At 26.3% G+C, this 22,302-nt stretch overlaps 2 protein-coding genes across 2 annotated transcripts; one reads left to right on the forward strand and one right to left on the reverse strand.

The window, feature by feature from the left end:
• The first annotated feature begins 3,033 nt into the window (after positions 1-3,033).
• Positions 3,034-13,340, forward strand: LOC127286243 (myb-like protein X). The gene is made up of 2 exons (XM_051312616.1): positions 3,034-3,330; positions 13,203-13,340. Exons 1-2 carry the CDS (start codon positions 3,034-3,036, stop codon positions 13,338-13,340), a joined length of 435 nt encoding a protein of 144 aa, XP_051168573.1.
• A 5,264-nt stretch (positions 13,341-18,604) lies between these two features.
• On the reverse strand, positions 18,605-20,220 carry LOC127286183 (uncharacterized). Its single transcript, XM_051312535.1, has 2 exons — positions 20,112-20,220; positions 18,605-20,027 (listed from the first exon to the last, which is right to left on the reverse strand). Exons 1-2 carry the CDS (start codon positions 20,193-20,195, stop codon positions 19,404-19,406), a joined length of 708 nt encoding a protein of 235 aa, XP_051168492.1. The 5' UTR covers positions 20,196-20,220; the 3' UTR covers positions 18,605-19,403.
• Positions 20,221-22,302: the final 2,082 nt, after the last annotated feature.

The following is a 22,302-nucleotide window of genomic DNA, read 5'->3' on the forward strand; positions in this document are numbered from 1 at the left end:
CAGGCGACCAGCCGGACAATGTTGGAGGTGCATTAGGGCTTTTAATAGCCTCAATTTGATATTAATAAATCCTCCTCATATAATTGTTCAATTATATAATTGCATTGAACCCCCCTATATCAGATGTCTTTACCCGATAGAGACAATTTTACCATCAATTGAAGAATTATTTTCTGTCAGAATTAATAGAAATGATAGAGGAGAAATACTTTACCTCCCAATTATAAATGCAGAGGAGGAACCTCAACAAGTCCCTGATGACTTATTGAATGCAGCTGCGGCCCCTTTTCACTTAATTCAGCATATTCCAATGGCCGAACGAAATGGTCCTATTGACTAAAAAAAGGGAATTATTTTCAATTTAATTTTGTTTGTTTTCCATATTAATATTATTATGTTCTTGTTAGACCTTTTTACCTAAAAGGAGGAAGAAAGAATTTATTTTATTGCCCCTTTTCTGCCACCCCTTTTCACCTAATTCAGGATATTCCAATGGCCGAACGAAATGGTCCTATTGACTAAAAAAAGGGGATTATTTTCAATTTCATTTTGTTTGTTTTCCATATTAATATTATTATGTTCTTGTTAGTCATTTTTACCTAAAAGAAGAAAGAAAGAATTTATTTTTTTTACTATGAAAATAATATTTCTTTAAATTAAATATATAAGGGGGTATACAAATGTACAAATGTAAAAATTAAATATATATATATATATATATATATATATATATATTTTATATTTCTAATTAAAATTTTATTTATTTAGCCTTTGAAAAATTACAAATATTGAGTGTATGTGTGCATATGTGTGGATATATGTATATGCAATAAATAAAAATAATTAATATTTTTTTCTGGTAGGAACATAGCAGATGCAGAACAAGAACACAATTCTGAAGAAGATGTAACTCCGATTTCACAATCAACCGTTGAATCGCCCAATAATTTTCGACAAGAGAATATTTTTTCTGCCAGGAGAAAAGCAGCCGAAGGGCTGCAACATCAAGCGAAAAAAATGAAATTGACGTCTGATAAAAATCATCGGCCAGTTGAAATTGGAGATAACATCACCATTCCAATTCCAGAGGTCGACAAAGCGAAAAGTGATTTTAGAAATATAATTGGAGTAGTAATGGAAAAAAACAACGAACTTCACACAATTGGAACAAAGCACGGAATTATAAATAGACTATATTGCAGATATATTAGCTATAATAATTCTTCCTACAAACTCATTTTAATAATTTAAGACTTATAAATACTTCCATTTTCAGGTCAGAATTTGATGTGTGTAAAAAGAATTTCATTGACGTTCAGGTAGTCCCGACTGAGAAAATTTCTTTAAGGTCTATCGCTACTCAGCAGTCGAATACAGACGGACAAGGATTTTTCCTAATAGAAGGAAGTATAAATAAATAAGTAAGAGAAGTAATAAACTTCTCTTTATGTTCTTTTAGTGAATTAGCATAAATTACTATGTCGTTCATATAAACGAATAGTTCAATGCGTTGCATTCCTGATAAAACATGATCCATCATTCTTTGAAAAGTAGAAGGCCTGTTTTTCAAACCAAAGGGCATCCTTTTGAATTCATAATGTCCATAGGGCGTTGAAAACGCTGTTTTATGTCTATCTTTGGGTGCTACTTCTACCTGGTGGAATCCTTGTGCCAAATCTAGAACTGTAATGTATTTTGCACCTCCTAATTGATTTAGAATATCTATGATATTTGGAAGAGGATACGAGTCTCCGATAGTTTTTTCATTCAATTTTCGATAATCTATCACGCCACCGTTTATTGCCTTGAGAATCTTCCTTTTTTTGGAATTATTCATACTGGTGAATTATATAAAGATTTTGATATCTTAATTGAATCGTTTTTTAATAATGCTTCTGTTTGCTTCTTTGTGAACTTCCAGGTTCCGAGGATACTTACTGTTTACTGGTACATTGTCTGTTGTTTCAATGGTATGTTGAACTTTGCTCGTACTTCCCAGTTTATCTCCAGGTAGATCAAATTAGAAATAAATGTTTCTTTATGGATTCTATCAAATAGGTTCGTGGTATTTATGGCAATTTACTCTTCGTTTTTTGTTCTCTGCTTCTTTGTACTACATTTTGACGAGACCAACATTCCTCATATTTGTGTCCATTTTTCTTACAGCAGGAACATGGTCCCCAACACCTATCAGCTGTATGTTCTATCATTCTACATTGCGTGCATTGAATTCTGTTAGGTCTATTATTTTTTTATTTGGGACAATTAGACTTAATGTGATCCTTTCTCCCACATTTAAAGCAAAAATCATATCTGGGACATTCAAGCTGAAGATGCCCTACAAGGTTACACGTCTTACAAAATTTCTCGCGCTTTCTCTTCAAAAAATTGATGTTTTTATGGAAGGAGAAATTATTATTAAAAATAAGAAAGAAAAAGGGAAAAATAAAAAAAAATCGAATAGCAGAAAAATTAAAAAAGAACATGAGGATAAGAACAAATAAAATATTGAAAAACACATTTAAACAAAAATTACATTTCCAATTAATGTTGTCAGTTCTCAAAGTAAATTATGTAATTCCTTAAAAATTAATTAATTTTAATTATTTAATTTTTTAATTTGAAGTATTTTTTAATTTTTCTATTTGTTTAAAAAATTTGTTTTATTTTGAAATTTACAAAGGTTAACAAACTGAAAAGAATTATGTGAATTTGTTAATTAACTTATTACTTAATTATTTAGACAAAGAAAATGAAAAACAAAAAAATAAAATACAGGAAAAGAAAATCAAAGAAGATGCAAAAAATGAAAAGAGAGAAGGTGAAGATCAGGGTATTGAGAAAATAGAAATAAGTAAAACTAAACAAAACGAGAAGAAAGATAACGAATCGACAGGAAAGAGAAAGAGAGAAGACGAAAAGCAAGAAAATGAGAAATGAAATACGAAAAATATTGGACAGAAAGGAAAAAACGAAAAAAAACAGTGACGGTGCAAAAGATAAAAAGAAAAAAACGGACAGACAGGAAATGGGATGAAGATTGGGGAAAAAGAGATAAAGCAAGAAGATGTAAGAAATGACAAAAAAGAAAACGAGTATCAACAAAATGAGATAAAGATTAGGAAAACAGACATGAAGCAAAAAGAAAGAAGTGAAAATCCAAGAAATAAGAAGAAAGAAAACAAGGAAGAAAATGAGATGAATGGAGAAAAAGAAAATGAGGAAAATAAGAAAAAAGAAAGTGATGAAGTAGAAAATGAGAATAGAAATAATGACAAAGATGATGAAATGATTGATGAAAATATTGATAATGAAGAAAGACAATCTTCTGTAGTGGAAGACTCCAAGATGGATTCAATAATAATCAATTTAGCAACATTTATTATTTCTTACTCAGAGAATTTCTTATCTATGAATTATAAATAAATAAATAATATGCACAATTTTTCACAGATATAACTTCAGATACACTTACATGACTGGAGAGAATTTCGTAACTCGTACGCAAAAAACTCAATGGAAGGAATGTTGAAGACAAAAAATCAAAATCACCGTCATTAACACATCATCACACATCATTAAGTTTAATCACATTTTACTTATATTATGTAACCCTATTTGCAAATTTTTAATTAAATAGAAATAATTTTTAGGTTACACTGGCGTTGTTAATAATTAAAAGATTAAATTAATAAAATTATCCGCGGGCGCCCGATCAAATGATCACAAAAAAATAATAATAAATCACAACGACTTGATTTCCTCGGCTACTCAAAAGAAATCGGTAGAGAGGGGGGATACGTGAAAGGAGGCTGCAAGAATTGTCAGAAAAAAAATTAATTTGAATTAATAGAAATAATTTAACAAAGTTATAAAATATAAATTTCACTTTAATGAAACATTTTTTTTTATTTATAACATGATTTTTTAAAATGGCTGATTAGAATAAAAGACAAGCAATACGAACGATATGAAAGACGCTTGTGCTCACTTGTCACGGAATTTCCAAGATTGATTAATTCTTTTTTTTTTTAAATTAAATCATGTCAATCAATAAAAATTTTATCAAGAGATTTTTGGGGAAATGGTCAAAACACATAAATGGGGAATTAATAGTTGTCACAAATACAAACTAATATTAATGAGAAATAGGGTCAAAATTACAATTTTCAAATAATAAAGAAAACATTTTTAAATAAGAAAGAAATCACAACTAAAACATGCAAAAATGAATTATGATTATCAATGAAAAGAAAAATTCAGAAAAAGGAAATCATTTACAAGATAAGTTAAAAATAGAAAATAAGAAAATTTTTAATAATATATATATTTTTTTCTTTTGCTAAATTTTTCAAAAAGATAACAATCTTAATAAAAGAAATTTCACAAATTGTAATGGCACAGCGAAAACACACAAAACAAATATTTTAAAAATAAAACTTTTTCCAAGATGTTGGTTCTTCGGAGGTTGCCGACAAAAGAGGACGATATCTGGTATTTTGTTTTTGATGTTATTAATCGGTAACCATGCACCGGCATTCAATTGTCTTCTGTTATTTTTCGTGTGTTGATACAGGGACGTATTGTAAGGGTATTTTAGGGCCCTTTTAATATTCCTTAATAATAATATATTATTATTTTATCCAGATGTTTCAAAATTAAATAGATAATCCAAAAAGTCTCTCCTCCATTATCTTCTAATAGTATTCTGTCAGGACTATGTCATAATAAAACACAACGGGAATGAATCCAAAAATTATACAAAATGCTTGACATTTTGTTCGTATGACGATTCAAATGGGCCATAGGCATCAGGAGCTTCTCGTTTAGAAGACGGAAGGCTAGTTGAATTCTACCAAGGTTATATAATTTGTAGAAAATCGAAAAGTAGACAAACATCAATTTCGTCATAATATATAATTAATATAAAATATCCTTGGGCCATGGATTTTCAGGAATATGTACTAGGTTTTGATCTTCTGATTAGTCAATGGACAACACAATAAAAAAAGGCGGCAAATTTTAAAATAATTTCATGAATCTTCAATGGATAATCATTATTTTCCAACAGATAAGAGGCGTCCCAATCATCCTTGGATTAAAATTACAATTTTCCACGATGACTCGTTGAACAGGAATCAGGAAACGGAGTTTACATAAATAAAAATAAATTTATAAAATTAATAAAGGAATCTTAAATTAATTAATTTAAATCAATCTTGGAGTATCCGCTGCAACCTCTAAATGTTTAACAAAATTATTTATTTTTTTAAAAATTGATTAAGTAAAATTTATTTAATTAATTTTTTTTAAATAACTTAAATTTGTGAATTGTAAAATTCATAAAAAATTTTACAACGTCACAATTAATTTTGCAAATTTCAATTTCTGCATAAAGAGTATAAGAGTATAAGTAGAAGTTTTAGCAAGTATGACATATTTTTCAGCATTTATTACAAATCGAAAAATATGTTGTTGATTTCAGAGGATTCCTCTAGAATATCACGCAAAGGAATTCTTTTTATTTTAAAAGTAATATTCTTGATTCAAAAGGATTTTCGCAGGAGAAATTGCCGTCGAGAGTTAAAATAAGTAAAAATAAAATTTAGAATAGCTTATTCTTAATGTTTTTCTAAAGGTAAAAAGAAATAAAGTTGTAAATATTATCGCAAGAAAAACATCAGCATCTGCAACAATTGTAAAACTTTATATTAAGCCATAAGATATAATCCCAAATTTGTAAAAACTTATTTTGGAACATCTTGCATTTTATAACTTTAATCCTCTCATTGTTAAGATAAGTCTGTTGAAATTATTTCGAAGATAAGAGTACACTAATAAAACTAAAAACCTAACCCCTCTACTTGCTATTATACCTGAATTTAAAAAACCTACAAAATATTCCTGTACTAAACACCATGTTACCAACACATTTTGACCACTGCACACAAGCTCCTAATGTAATCTTTGACTACGACGACATGACACTTTGCCATAATCGTCAGAACCATTTCTGCTCTCGCTTGAGTAGGATCGAGCAATCACTTTTTCACAAATATTAATTCATCAGTGTACTCAAGTTTTACCAACATTCAAATAAATAAATAAATTTTAATTTTTTAAATTATACATGTACATTGTCTCACTTCATTTAAACAGCCAAGCAACTTTCTATTAAATGTTTCTTTGCATTTTCCTCAAGAATATTTTTTTCGGTGCAGAACAATTTTCAATAAGATTATTAAAGTTGTTTGTTTTTTTGTGATTTCAGTCTTATAAAATGAAAATTAAAAACATTTTCAAAACACTTTCCAAATTTTATAGTTTTTTTTATACCACCCGGTTTTGTGTAGGCTTACAAAAACATGCAGCAAGCTTGCTACATGTTTCCTGCAACTTCACAGGTTACATGGAATAGATTTTAAATTTTATAAATATAGTATACATTTAAAGAAAAAGGACAAATGTGGAAGAAATATTGACAATAGACGACTATTACACCGTCATTAGCAACATGTGTAGAACCCTATGAAACCCCAAGCAAAATGATAATAAAAAACGACAAAAGAAGACAGATAACAGCGATAAGGAAAGTTCAGATGACAAAATGAAAAAAAAACAGAAAAAAATGATTAAAAATTGAAAATTTAATCTACTTTTATTTAATAAGTTAATTTAAAGAATTTAATCAAATAACTTAAACATTAAAACATTATTGATTCATGAAAAATAAATTTTATTGGAAATTTATCTTATAAAATTAAAACAAATATATAATTATTATAGTAGTTACGATGGTAAATAGGTTGACTGTCAATAAAATTTCTACCTAATCAGATATGATTAGGTTAATGAAATACTTAATAGAAAAACCTATTTACCATCGTAACTACAATATTAAAAATTCAAAAACAAAAATTACCATCGTCACTAGCTATAATTAGTATATATAACTAGCAATATTAAACGCGCGCAAGCGCGCCAAATTGAATATTTAATTGTTTGTTATAAAGAAATTAAAAATTAATATTATCAATAATAATTTAAATTTATTAGAATATTATTTCATATTAAATGATAATAATAAAAATTATTATTATGTGTTATTAAATTATATATAAAATTGAATTATTTTCCAAATTATCAATTTAAAATTAAATAAAATTCAATTATTATATGAAATTTCAAAATCAAAGAAAATTCAATTTTTTCCCAAAATTTCAATTCAAAATCTTTTTAAATTCAATTATTTTCCAAATTTTCAATTTAAAATCAAATAAAATTCAATTATTACCCAAAATTTTAATTCAACATCAACTTAAATTAAATTATTATCAAAAATTTCAATTAAAATTCAATTATTTTCCAAATTTTCGAGTCAAAATCAATGAAAATTCAATTATTTTCAAAATTTTCAATCAACAATCAACTAAAATTAATTATTATCAAAATTTTTAATCAACTAAAATTAAATTATTTTCAATTTAAAATTCAATTATTTACCAAGTTTTCAATTTAAAATAAAATAAAATTCAATTATTTTTTAAAATTTATATTTAAAATTAATTATTGAAATTTTCAATTAAAAATGAACTTAAATTAAATTATAATAGAAAATTTCAATTAAAATTCAATTATTACCCGAAATTTTAATCCAAAATCAACTTAAATTAAATTATTATCCAAAATTTCAATTAAAATTTAATTATTTTCCAAAATTTCGAGGCAAAATTAATTATTATCAAAATTTTCAATCAGCAATCAACTAAAATTAATTATTTTCAAATTTTCAATTAACAAACAACTAAAATTAAATTATTTTCAAATTTTTTATTTAAAATTCAATTATTTACCAAGTTTTCAATTTAAAATGAAATAAAATTCAATTATTTTTTAAAATTTCTATTCAAAATTAAATATCGAAATTTTCAATTAAAAATGAACTTAAATTTAATTATTATCGAAAATTTCAATTAAAATTCAATTATTTCCCAAAATTTCAATTCAAAATCAATGAAAATTCAATTATTTTCAAAATTTTTAATTCAAAATCAAGTATTATTCAATTATTATCTAAATTTAAAATCAAATGAAATTTAATTATTTTCTAAAATTTCAATTCAAAATTAATTATCAAAATTTTCAATCAAAAATCAACTAAAAATGAATATTATTATAATTAAAAATTACTTGAAGTTTAATTAGTTTCAAAAATCTCAATTTTAAATCTTTGAAAATTCAATTAAATTTAAAGAATGTTTTCCAAAAATTGTTGGATAAATTATTTTTAGTTCTGTAAAATTTAATAATTGTTTGAAAATTAACAATATCTTTTGAAATTTAATTATTTCTAAAAATTTCAACTTTAACCCTTTGAAAAGTATTATTTAAAAAAAAATTTTTTTATTTAAAAATCTGTAAAATATTTTTGTTAAAATAAAAAAATCGACTTTTTTTCAGAATATAAATCGACTAAAACGACTTTTTTGTGTCTTTAAGTTGATCCAAGGCCTGTGTTTTTATAATGAATATTTAATAGGTGTTCATTGGCCCCTGGTACCTTAAAAATAAATTTATAAAAATAAATTTTGTCAAATTACTATCTTGCACGAAATTTCCTGGCGCATCTTTTTTCTCATCATAAAATTTTTTGTATTTGTATACAATTTTTCAATCAATATACAACTTAAAAAAAAAATTCGTTTCTAAACGTTGTGTACTTCAGCTTCGTGAATTGAATTTTAGAATTTGGAATTTTAAGGAAACTTATTCCGAAATTTGGAAACACAATTATACAACTTTGGCAAAAATAAATATTTATTCGAACCAAATTATTTTTATTTGAATTAAATAGGTATTTATTATCATTATTATTATTATTATTATTATTATTATTATTATTATTATTTTAATATTATTATTTTTATATTATTTAATATTTTAGTATTTTTTTTAAACACTCGATTACTTAACTATTATGAAATAAATATTTATTTGAGCCAAATAATTTTTACTTGAATTATATAGGGGAATAGTGTCAGGGTTGGACACTTGTCAGGGTTGGATACTTGGCTTTTTTTAAATAAGAACACTAGCGCCACCTGTGTGCGTACGTGACGAATCTTCTAGTAGTATAACCTAACTTTTTGTGGCATTACATTTTTGGAAAATCAAAAGTAGCGTCTCCTGTGACTTCGGTGCAATCGAAGAGACAAAAAAAGTTTTGTTTGACTTGTGAATAAACCTAAAAAAATGTGTAAAAAAAGCAAGAATTCGGCAAGATAAGCTTATTGAATGTATTGTGGGGTACATAATTTAAGAAGAAAAAAAGTGAAAACTCGAATCGCGACACATGTCTAGTTATGGTTAGCACAATTCGAAAATGATGCTTCTAGTTAGGGTTGGACACTTTATACAGTTAGGGTTGGACACCCATATTAATTATATGAATTTGACACAATTTATAAATAAATTTTATTTTATTGATATTTCAGTGCAAAATTGTGCCAAAGATATTAGAAAAATAATACTTAAATTGTATAAATTTTGTTCATCATTTCATTGAGTTATTTGGAACAATAAAGCGTTATTTTTTGTAATTTGAGTTGATTCCTTTTTTAAACCCATGAAGCTTTACAATTTGTAAACAATAAGTAAAGATAAACATGAAAAAATAAGAATAAAAAACATTACAAATGTTATTTTACGTTTTTACCAATAATGAGTTTCGATTTTCAAAAAGTGTCCAACCCTGACTGAAAAGTCCAACCCTGACTAGATTTTTTTTTTTTTAAATGTTTATAACTTTTTTAATTTTGGACTAATCAATTTACGGTCCACAGCAAAAGTGTTCCTCTTTTGTAGATCTTTCCACCCATATACCACAATTGACTAAATTTATCTAAACAAAATATTTATAAACAAAAAACCAAAACTGTGTCCAACCCTGACACTATTCCCCTACATTTTATTTGAACCAAATAATTTCTGTATTTAAAATAAATACCATTTAATCAATTCAAATAATAATTATTTGATTATTTGAAGACTTTCTTCAGACGAATTTCTAATTTTTTGAATTATTATTTTAAAAAAATCTAATTAATTGAATTTCTATCATAGAAAATTGTTAATTAAATAAATTTTTATTTTACAGTTTTTTTTTAATTTCGTAGAATTTAAAATTTAAATAATTATTAGACGTCAATTTAATGACGTTCTTTAAACATTTTATCATTTCTCAATTTTTTTTAATTACTTAGTTTACATTTTCTAAAAAAAATATGTTAACTATCTTTAGGTAAAATTTATTTAATAATTGTTTATTAAATAAAATTTTTTAATTTTGTATCTTATATTTATAATAAAAATTTCATTTTCTGAAAAGGACGACTGTGTCGTTTAAACGTAAAGAATAGTTTTTTTTTATTTATTTTAATTCTGACTCGGAGTGATCTATATAGTATCATGTTAATTATTTAATGCTGCTGAGTGATAAATTCTAAATAATATTATTAAATAATTATTATTTGTTTGTATTTTTATTACAAAGAATGATTTAAAAAAAATTTTTATAATTTTTTCTTTTATTTTTAATTTTATTTTTCATTACGTATTTAATATTTAATTTATTATTTTATTATTTGCACGAATCTAATAATTTTATAATTTTTAATAATTAAAATCACGAAAATACGACCGCAGAAATGACAATGTCAAAAAAACATTGAAAAATTTTAACCAACACAAAATAATGTCAAACAACACATTTAAAAAAAACAAAAGACCTATAACAAATACTAACTTCAGGTGTGGACAGAATGAACGAAAGATATTCACGATTATTATTAAATATAAATAATTTAAAAATTATTTTTTTAATATCTTTGAAAGATTTTGACAATGGAAAGAAAATCGTGAAATTTAAAATATAATTGCAAGATTTTGGCAATAATTTTCCCAAGGTTTGTTAGATTTTTGCAATGGTACTAAAACTGTAAATTCAAATAAAAATTCCCCATAGTTTGCAAGATTAAGGCAATTATCCAAAAAGTTTAAAATTAAAAAAAAAACTTCCCATGATTCGCAAGATTTTAGCAATGGTTCAAAATCAGTTTAATCCAAAAAATTAATTTCCCATTGTTTCGAAGATTTTATTAATGGTCAAAAATCCATTAATTAAAAAAATTAATTTCCATCGTTTCCAAGATTTTAGCATTGGTAAAAAATCCGTAAAATTAAAAAAAAATTCCCATGGTTCACAAGATTTTATCAATGGTCAATGACAAGATATGAAAATTCACGGCCCGAGAATGTCAATAGCCACAAATTTTTTCTTAATTTTCAAAACGGCAGGTGTACTACTCAGGTAATAGGCAAGAACAAATTTGGCTGACCTTGACCTTGACGTTTCTCTATTTAAATTATTGAAATAAGGTCAATGAACCTAATTTCACTCTACGCTTCTTCATACAACTTTGTAATTGATCAGTGTCTATTAGCAATCGTGTCAATTGAGACGTTTAATCACTTTTAAATTTACTTATTCAAAAAGAGTTTTTTTGAATAATGTTTTCATTTTTTTAAGGTAAATTTAGTCATTTAATTTTATTTTTTCTATAAGAAATATTTTTTTTCTACAAATGTGTTGAAATTTTATAAAAAAATTTTTTTTTTTACATTTTGTAATAAACTTTTAGTTTCTGAAGAGGATGGCTGTGCCATTGAAACGTAAAGAATAATGTTTTTATTTAATCCTTGACTCGGAAAGATCGATATCATCTTCTTATATTATTAAATACTACCGAGTGAGAGAATCAAAATTTTATTAGAAGTTTATATAGTTATGGTTCAAATTTTTAAATTTTCATTCTCAACACCCGATTTCTCAAAAAATTGCTATTGTTTATAATTTGATAGACAGAGCTATTAAGTTGTCAAATGTTAAATTTCATCAGAAAAATATTGATATTGTTACAGAATTATTGTTGCATAATGGTTATCTTTCGACTTTTATTGAAAAACATATAAAAAAACGTGTTCATATTATAAATCAAAATCAACGACTTCCTAATAAAGAAACATATTATTATAAAGTTAAAAAGATTGTTTTACCATATTCAGAAGAGATTTTTTACAAAACATCAAATTTACTATACGAATTCAACACTTTAATAATTTCAAAAATGAATCAAATAAGAATTATGTAAAGAAAGGCAAAGACATTACAAATAAAAACCAAAAAACAAACTGTGTTTATAAAATTAAATGTAAGGATTGCTCTGCGAGCTATGTGAGTGAATCAAAGAGAATGCTTGGTATGAGAATTAATAAACATTAAAAATCAAAAACAACTGTTATTGCGACACATAAACAAGATCTTAAGCACGATTTTGATTGGGATGGTTGTTTAATTCTCGACAATGAACAAAATTGGCGAAAAAGACTCATCTCTAAAATGATACATATAGGTCTACAAAAGATGCCTCTTAACAAAAAGGATTGTATTAAAAATTTGAACAAAAACTATATAAACTTCTTTTCTAATTATAAATTCAAATAATAGAGTTTAATTTACTTTTCATAGATGAGTTTCTATCAATACAATTATACTTGAAACGTCATAATCTGTATGCAACTACGACGAGTTCAATGACCTAAGAATGTACACTACCTTTTCGTTTGTCAAATCCGTATTGTATGAAAAATTGTTTGTGATTAGTTTGTCAGTGAACACTGAATAGAAGTCACAGACTTTTTTTCGGTAATATTTAAAATTTTTAAATTAATTAACTATAGTAATTGTAAATTATTGTTATTTTATTATTTTTTTAATAAAGAAACAATTCTTTTAGTTTCTGATGAGGACAGCTGTGCTGTCGAAACGTTAAGAAAAGGAATCGTTTTTTATTTTTTATTTTCCTTTTTTCAAATATTACAATTGACTTGGAAGATTGATAAATTTTAACAACTTTAATAAAAACTCTAATTTCTCTTGAGAAATTAGGAACTCTTAGGAGACTCATCAATCAATCACATACAACATAACAAATTGTACTTTTAATATTTACAAGTAAATTTTTTGTACCTTACCTTTCTTGGTGTCCAGAGTGTGTGTATGGTAGTGAGTGTTGTGTGTGTGTGATTGAATTCTCTATTGTTCATGTTTAGTGTATTATTAATAACTATTTTTTTTATTTTAGAGTATGATGACATCCAATTCTCCACCACCACCACCTTCTCATGAAGAATCTTCACCTTCATCAACAACATCTTCGTCATCAGAAGATGTGGTTGTTGTAAAGTCTCCACAGCAGCCACGTGTATCTGCTTTCAAATAGCCACCAATTCCTTCGTATAGAGCAGCAATTAAGCAGTCGTCTGTTCCTATAAGCTCCCTCGCATCCATGACGTCCCAGCAGGCACATGTAAAAAGAAAATCCGAGGCATCTGTAAACTTACCTGAAAAAAAAGTGAAACATGCATCTAGAACAAACAAACCATTAACACATTTAAACACATCCACCGTCATACACATCCACAACAAACAAACCATCATCACATTCATACACATCCACAACAAACAAACCATCAACACAATCATTCACATCTGCAATAAAAAAAGTTTTCTCCACTACCAATCACAAAAGAAACACATTTACCTACACACCCACAGCCACCACCACGCATATCCTCCTTGAAGCCATAATTATCATCTGTTATTACACCACAAGTTCCTATAAATCGGAAGATTGATTTAATGATAGGATCTTCTCCATCTTCCGAATTAGAGGGCCTACCAACAGGAGAACTACTCTAGGATTTATTAGATTTCATTTCCAATGTTGATGAGCATGACTTCAAGGAGAATAAAACACACAACTCAAATTCATCAGAAGATGAAAATATTTTTAAAAAATGAACTATGATGTTTCAAATAAATAAAAAAAATTTCTCTCACACACACAACACTCACTCCTACACATATACACACATACTTACACAGACACGCACTCAATACTCACTTACCTTTTTTTATGAATTTTTTATAAAATACTTACCTTTTATAGTATTATTAGTATATTGACATGAAATAGTTGCAATATCATAAAAAATTATTTGTTTATTATAAAGCATTTATAGTTTTTTTATAAAGTTCTTTTATTTATTATATACCATGTGAAACAAAAACAAACATTTGGTGCAATAATAAAACAAATGGAATGTAACCATACTTACCTCTGTTTTATTTCTCCTACGATAACAATGCTTTTTTCTATAAAAATCAGGCAATAAGTAATAAGAAAAACAAATGTTAATATATTTTTTATTGATTTCATTCACGCCTTCTCAATACATATTTTACATTTTTTACTTTTAGATTAATTAAAAATTTTAAACTTAAAAATATTATAGGTTTCTCCAAAATAGTATAAGTGAATAATTTTTTATTTTGCTGATTCTACCAAGTCCTCGAATACGTATTCTCAGGATCATCCTGAAAGGTTTTTGAAATTCTTCTATGCAAGAAGACTTCAAATTGATTGTCTAGTATGGCTACTATTTTGGTAGCTTATTTAGTGACAACTAGTCGAAGTTTGGAAATCGTGTACTTTTTTTAGGTTCAACTCACAATAAGAGAAATGAATTCTGGAAACCATCGCGATCAGAGATATCAAAAGCTTTTAATCTTCACATTCACGTAAGTTATCAAAATATAACTGTTTAGTAAAATAGTTTTTAACTCTTTCACGAATAGCACATCATATTCGGCAAGTTTGCAATGGAAACTTATAAAACGGAAAAAACTTGAATTAAATTAAATATTAATTATATATATTCCTATATATATATATATATTGTTCCTATTGATATTTATTTTATTTATAGTTTTTTCCATTTTACAAGTTTGCAAAGAAAATTTTCATCAAGTTTTCATTGCAAACTTGCCAATAAACAATATTTCGCTATTTGCTGAAAAATAATGTGCTGTCTGAATTTTTTATATAATATAAGTTTGATTTAAAACACAATTTCTCTCAATAATTTAGGTTATAACCGATTCAGAAAAATAGCTAAAGATTCACTTATAAGAATGAATCGCCAAAAAACTAATCTAAATAAAATTTGACTTTTTTAAATTTAGAATAAGTGGTGATTCTTCTTATTTATAAAGCATTAATTACTTTTTTTGTTTTTATTGAAGTTTATATTAAAATTTTAATACATATTGAAATGAATTTAATAATAAGAAAATGAAATAAACAACAAGACTAATTTCAAACATATGTGATGCTCTATGCAGAAAAAGAGCTAAGAAGTAATTGTTTTTAAATTACACAGCCCCACAAAAAAAAGTGTCGTGCGCGGCAGACCATACTAGTCATTTCTCATGTATTTTGACGCGCTGAACACGAATCCGAAGTCTGTTTTGCTCTATCACGTCAGGATTTTTTTCTAACCTCCAAAAACCTGTCGAATTTTGAGAGGTAGGAAATTTTTTTTAAAAATTGATGGATTTACTTCAAAATTGGTATCTAGGGGTTTTTTGGGTCGCTGATGACGAATCTGAAGTTAGATTTTCAAAACTAGAAATGGAAATTCTTATATACATAAGTAAGGTATTCACGTCTTTTTATGGTAGCGCACTCTTTTGTCTTCAAAGGATCTGTGTAATGGTTTTCTTTTTAAATTGGTGCCTCCAGGTACAATATCCCTTTTCAGCATCCAACAGTAGTCGGCCATCATATTTACATCCCATCTTCCTTGATAACGACGCTCAAATTCTTTCAGATCTTGATGGAATCGTTCTCCTTGTTCTTCACTGTAATCTACCAAATTTTCAGGGAATTGATCCCGATACGAGTCTAAGTAATGCAACTTTATGCTCATTAAGCATCCTAACTTACCAAAGTTTTTAATCATATCACTAACTATTTGCTCCCAATTTTCACTCTTGTGATTACCCAGAAAATTTCCGACAACTGCTTTGAAACTTAGCCATGCGGCTTTCTCCTTTTTATTCATCTTGGTGGTAAATTGCTCATCTTTTAACAATTTGCGAATACGTGGTCCGTCGAAAACCCCTTCTTTTAGTTTCGCATCAGAGATTTCTGGAAACTTTTGTTCCAGGTATTTGAAACAGTTTCCTTTCTTATATAAGGCTTTGACAAACTGTTTAATTGCTCCTACTTTCGTGTGTAAGGGCGGAATTATCACCTTCGAAGGGTCAATATCGTCCCCCATATTGGAGCCGCCATTTTAAATTTTGAAAATCTAACTTTAGATTCGTAATCAGCGACCCAAAAAACCCCTAGATACCAAGTTTGAAGTAAATCCATCAATTTTTACAAAATTCGTCCGCCATATTGGAGCCGCCATTTTGAATTTTGAAAATCTAACTTCAAATTCGTCATCAGCGACCCAAAAAACCCCAAGATACCAATTTTGAAGTAAATCTATCAATTTTTAAAAAAAATTGCCTACCTCTCAAAATCTGACAGGTTTTTGGAGGTTAGAAAGCAATCCTGACGTGATGGAGCAAAACGGACTTCGGATTCCTGTTCAGCGCGTCAAAATACATGGGAAATGACTAGTCTGGTCTGCCGCGCACGACACTTTTTTTTTGTGGGGCTGTGTTATGTTTATTATTGTTTTGTTTTGCCTCTTGGATCCTTTTCTTTAAAATACGTCACATATAATTCATCGATTGAGGGCAGAAACACGCCAATTCAGGCGAATGTTGAGAAACATGACAATCTAAAAAATATTAAGGAAACCTGCCATTCCAGTGAAGATTTCAAAAACATGCCATTGTAAAATATCGGGAATGTATTTATATTGTGTGATCTTCGTAAATGTAGTTGTTGATCGCGTGACGTGTACGAAGATATGTTTCGGGAATCTTCGGATTCCGAAGGGACGATGATAATGCGTGACATTGTCGAGAAAATTTGTTCGATAAAAGCCATGTAAAGAGTAACACATTTTCTAATTTATGCGATTTAAAATATATTATTAATGGACGGATATTTTATGTTTTATTTTATTTTGAATTAATTAAACCTCAATGAAATTCACACGAGTTGTAAAACATATTATAGTTAACAAAATTTTATTCTTGAAATCAATATTAAAAATTAAGAAAAGTATAATTATTAATAATAAAATTATTAAAGGTTCTACCGACTTAGCCATCAATATTCAACAAAATATTAATTTTTTTGACTCATCAATTTTTCGTTAACAGTGTTACCAACCTAAAACAATCAACAAAAATTTGACATCTGAGATGGCATGTTTTTGAAATCTTCATAGGAATGGCAGGTTTCCCTAATATTTTTTAGATTGTCATGTTTCTCAACATTCGCCTGAATTTGAGTGTTTCTGCCCTCAATCGACGAATTATATTAATTCAAAACTAATAAGAATTTATATTGACAGTTTATATTGAATATACAATATAGAACAGTAAAGTAATTGATAATAGTAATTATTATTTTCACATTGGTGAAAAAATAGGAGAAATTATAATTAAAAAAGAATAAATTTCTTCATCTGAATCAATAAATGTCGCTTCTAAGAAATATTTCCCCTTTGAAGCAAATTACATATATGAAGTAACATCTATATTCTTGTTGACTTATAGATAAACAATATTCTATTGATTTAATGTTTTCATCATCGATTAACGTCAGAAAATAAAAAAATTCTGTTAAAATTTATTTTATTCAGAAAGATTGATATAGAATTTAGTAAAAATACGTACTTATACTCAATTAAAATGATTCAATTTAATCTGTTGAAATAAAAATTCGTTAACATGTAACTCCGACGTGATTCGGCGAGCGGATCCTTTGCCACAAAAAGACATATCATTATAAGGGCATATGAAAAATAATACTCTGGCAAACAGTTTTAAATTTTATATATTTATTGCAAATTATAGATTTCACATATACACATAAAACATAAATTACACTAATAATATTGTTTAAGAAACACTCTATTACAGTATATATCATAGTTTATGTATGTAATTTATATTAAACCTGATTAATCTAGTTTTCAACTAAATTCCATTGGAATGTACGCTTCCAAGTCATTATAACCGCAATGTACGAATATAATTTGCAAAATAACATTAATATAATGCATTGTAACTTAAAATTAAGTTCCATTCTAAATTAAATTTAACAATTTTATTACTCCCAAAAAAATTATTTTAAGACTCATATCATTAATGTGACATGGTGCAAAAACCTACTGTGTTAAAACAAAATTATGGCTATGTGCTACACTACATAAATATTTTTAAAAATACCCTATAAGCTTCAAATACCCTTTATTTAAAAGTCTTCAAACCAGTATTTGCCAAAATAAAAGTATTATTTTTTTCTTTCTTATTTAATCCTACGAAAAATGATTTTAAACGACCTGGTTCGGCATGATAAAAACGAATTACATCATTTATCTCAATTTTTTCCACCGCATTAACAAGCTTTGTACCACATGGGGGACAACCTAAAAATTTATACTCAAAAATTGATAAACCATTTCGTTCTAAACTGATCGAAAAATATAATTCTTGTTTAAAGTACACGGAGAAAAAAGGATTGTTGTGACAACTAAAAATTAAGTCCGCACAACAATTCCAGTTTGCTAATATAGAACTAGCAAATCTATTTGTTGTGGAGACAAAAAAAATTTGTTAAAGCGAGATTGTTATAAAAACTATTCCGATTTGTTCGGTGAACAAGCAGAATTGTTTTCAGCAATATACCTGGATTGTTAGTTTGACAAAATAATTTGTTGTACTAACAAAGCGTTGATCAAAAAAATTTTTCTCACCTTAATTAATATTTTTTTAGAAATAATAAAATTAATTGATAATTAAGTACAAAATTTATTAAAACTTTTTTCTTTACAATTATAAAACATTATTTTAGTACATTAAATATTAAAAATTAAGAATTACAGCCGAGTATCACAATGAAGTCTATACTTGGTTATATTTAACACTATTTAGACACGTACCAATAAAATCAGACACAGTCTTCTCATCAAGTCCCCATTTTAACAACAATTCCCGCACTTTTGCCTCCTCTCCTGGGAGCATTTTCACTTCACTATATAATAAAAACTTAAGTTAAAATAAATAAATAAATAGAGAGGCACAAGTGCCCTAATCGCGAGACCGACGCGCAAGTAAAGATGAACACGTGACATTGAGCAGTAAACCTGTCAGCTCAACAAATCCGAATTGTTCCATCAGCAATCGCATGATGCGCTACCAGAAGTTTGTTACTATAACAGTACGGATTTGCAGACTGAACAAGTTAAACGTAGCAAATTCGTATAATCGTTAAAACAAGACACATTTGTATTGACAACAATCCGAATTGTCATTTCAACATTCCGAATTGTAGCAACAACAAATCTGTCAACAACAATCCAAAAATTGTTATCGCAACAATATCTTTTTTCTCCGTGTATGCATGAACTCCTTTTTGCAATTGTTGTAATTCTATTGTCATGTTCTTGTAATTTATAAATATTTTTAAAAATACTTCATCATTCAAACCCAAGGCATCAAATTCATATTTTAAATTATTTTCTATTTTGTGTGAAATTCCTTTTCCTTGTGATTTTGGAAGTGACACATCATTAGAATTGTTAGTTAACAATGGAAACCAGTTTTTGGTTTCAATTATCATCCGTAATGGAACATTTTTTGATGCGGATACCATAGGTACACAATTATAATTTGTTGTTAATGTTTTTGTGCAATTTGTTTTTCCGGTAAGATTTAATTTGATTAATTTTTTTTCATGTTGTGGATAAGGAAAACAGAAAAACTTTAAATCTTCTATTTTGGAAGGTGTCTCTACCGTTAAGCTAAATGTTGTACCTTGTTTAATTATTATACCAAAATTAGTATTATCATTGAAGGTTTGATATTTAGTTCTTTGATTGGTCAGTGATCCTGAATTATCTCGAACTAAAGGCTCGATAACTCGTGCAGTTAGCTAAAACATGAATTTATAGTTAAATGAAAAATGCATGTGGTGATGAGGCACATTTATCTTTTAATTAATATTTTAAAAACTTACTGTCGAATTCCATTGCAGTGTTGGCTGTGAAATTGTACTCGACACAAATATTAGAAGCAATTTTATTAATATTAACGAAATCATGATTTACTATTTTACGAGTGACTACTCGTTTGACAACTTTGATAAAAAATTAGTTAACTTTTACTTTTTATATATCTTTTACAGTTTCCATAGGTGTAAAAATCGACAGAATTTTTATCATCGATGACGATAATATTAAATCAATAGAACTTTTTTCGAATACCTCAACAATAATATAGTTGCTATTGCGTCTATTTGTGTTCTTAATAATAAATTAGAATAAAAAAATGTCTTTTTATAAAAAATATTAGACGCAAGTAACTTATTGTTTGTATATAGGTGTTTCAAAATTAACAGAAATTTATAAACTATGACGTTAATCGGTGACGAAAATAATAAATCAATGAAATATTTTTTTAAATAAATCAACAAGAATATAGATGTTATTTCCTATATGTGCGTCATTTTTAATAAATTAGAATAAATAATACCCCATACTCCAGCAGCGAGATACGACCAACTATTTTCAGAAACCATGTACGAAAATAATAATTAGTTTCGCACATAAAAGTTAACCGATGGTCAATATAATTTCTACCTTATGAGATATAATTAGGTTAATAAAATGTCAAATGACATAAATTTCATTTGACATATATATAAAATTTAAATGACATAAATTGCATTTAAACATTTTTTAAATTTCTCCATCGACATATTGGATCCGCCATTTTGAATTTTGAAAAACTGATCTTAGATTCGTAATCAGCGACACTAAAACTGCAACTTTCTGTTCTTAAATTTGTAGTTTTTTCTGAATGTAAAAGGGTTAAAGGAAATAAAAATTATAGATATTTTTTTTTCATAAATATAATTGTTTTTTTTTATTTTAAGTGAAAAAAATAAATAAAATAGAAAAATATAATGAATTAATTAAACAAGTTAAAAATTTCTTCATTTCATGACCATTCAGCTTTCTTATTATGATAAACACTTATTGATAATATTAGTTTCAAAAAAATTCAAAATTTCAATTTTTGGTTAAAAATAAAAATACAGATCAATTTAATAAATATTGGTAAAATGTAATCTTGATATTTAAATGGTATTTTATTATTTAAATTTTAAGATGAGTAGAATTTTTTTCTATTGTTTGTAACAAAAATTGTTTTTGTAGTAAATTTAAAAATTTCAAATAATAATGTTTAATTAAATAAAAATTTATCTTTTGTAATTTAATAAATTAATATTGCACTCTAATTTTACTATAACAATTTTTTTAATTCAAAACAGCTAACATTTTTAATAATTTAAAAAAATTTTAAAGCAATAAAGAGACACTTGTAAAAAACTGAATCCTTGAAAAAATATCGGTTTGTCAAACAATAGTAAAAAATTATCTGTTTAATAACTTGAAATATAAAAAATTAATAAAATTTAGTTTAATAAACAGAACGCATAAAAAAGCTATAAATGTATATATGCGCCTATACCGTCCATCTTTGATACGTCTTTATGGCATCACCTTTTGTTTCAATTTTCTTATAAAAGTTAAATAGGTCTTCCTTAAAATTTAGGTTATTAATTGAAATTTAATATTTAATATATAATTATTTGAACGGCTCTAAGAAATTCTAAAGACATTTCGTATAATGTTTATAATGTGTTATTTGTTTTCTGTGTTTCATAATGTGTTTTCTTTTTTAAGTATTGTATTAATGAATTATTAATAATATTAATAATTTATTAATAAGAAGTTACGAAATTCATACGTAACACTATCTGAAAGAGAAGATATTAATTTTCAAGAAAAAAATTTAAAACTTGCAAAATTTATTTGGTTATACAATTTGCATAGGATAAAATTTTTTTCTTATATCGCTTCTACAGAATTTTTTAAGAATGATTCGACTTTAATGAAATATGGATTATTTTCTTCAGGAAATGATTCTCTACAACTTCACCATGAGGATTTTCAAACAAGTAAGCCTTTTGAAAAACACAACTATTTGTTTAGAAGAAAAATTTGGATTTTTTTTAAACAGATTGCTGTATTTTTTAAACGGCTTGCTAGTTTGAAAATCCCCATGATGAAGTTGTAGAGAATCATTTTCTGAAGAAAATAATCCATATTACATTAAAAAAAATTATTTTTAAAAAATTTTGT

Source organism: Leptopilina boulardi, unplaced genomic scaffold, assembly GCF_019393585.1.
Source record: "Leptopilina boulardi isolate dan_hultmark-lab unplaced genomic scaffold, ZJU_Lbou_2.1 LbouV2_351, whole genome shotgun sequence".
NCBI classification, from domain to species: domain Eukaryota; kingdom Metazoa; phylum Arthropoda; class Insecta; order Hymenoptera; family Figitidae; genus Leptopilina; species Leptopilina boulardi.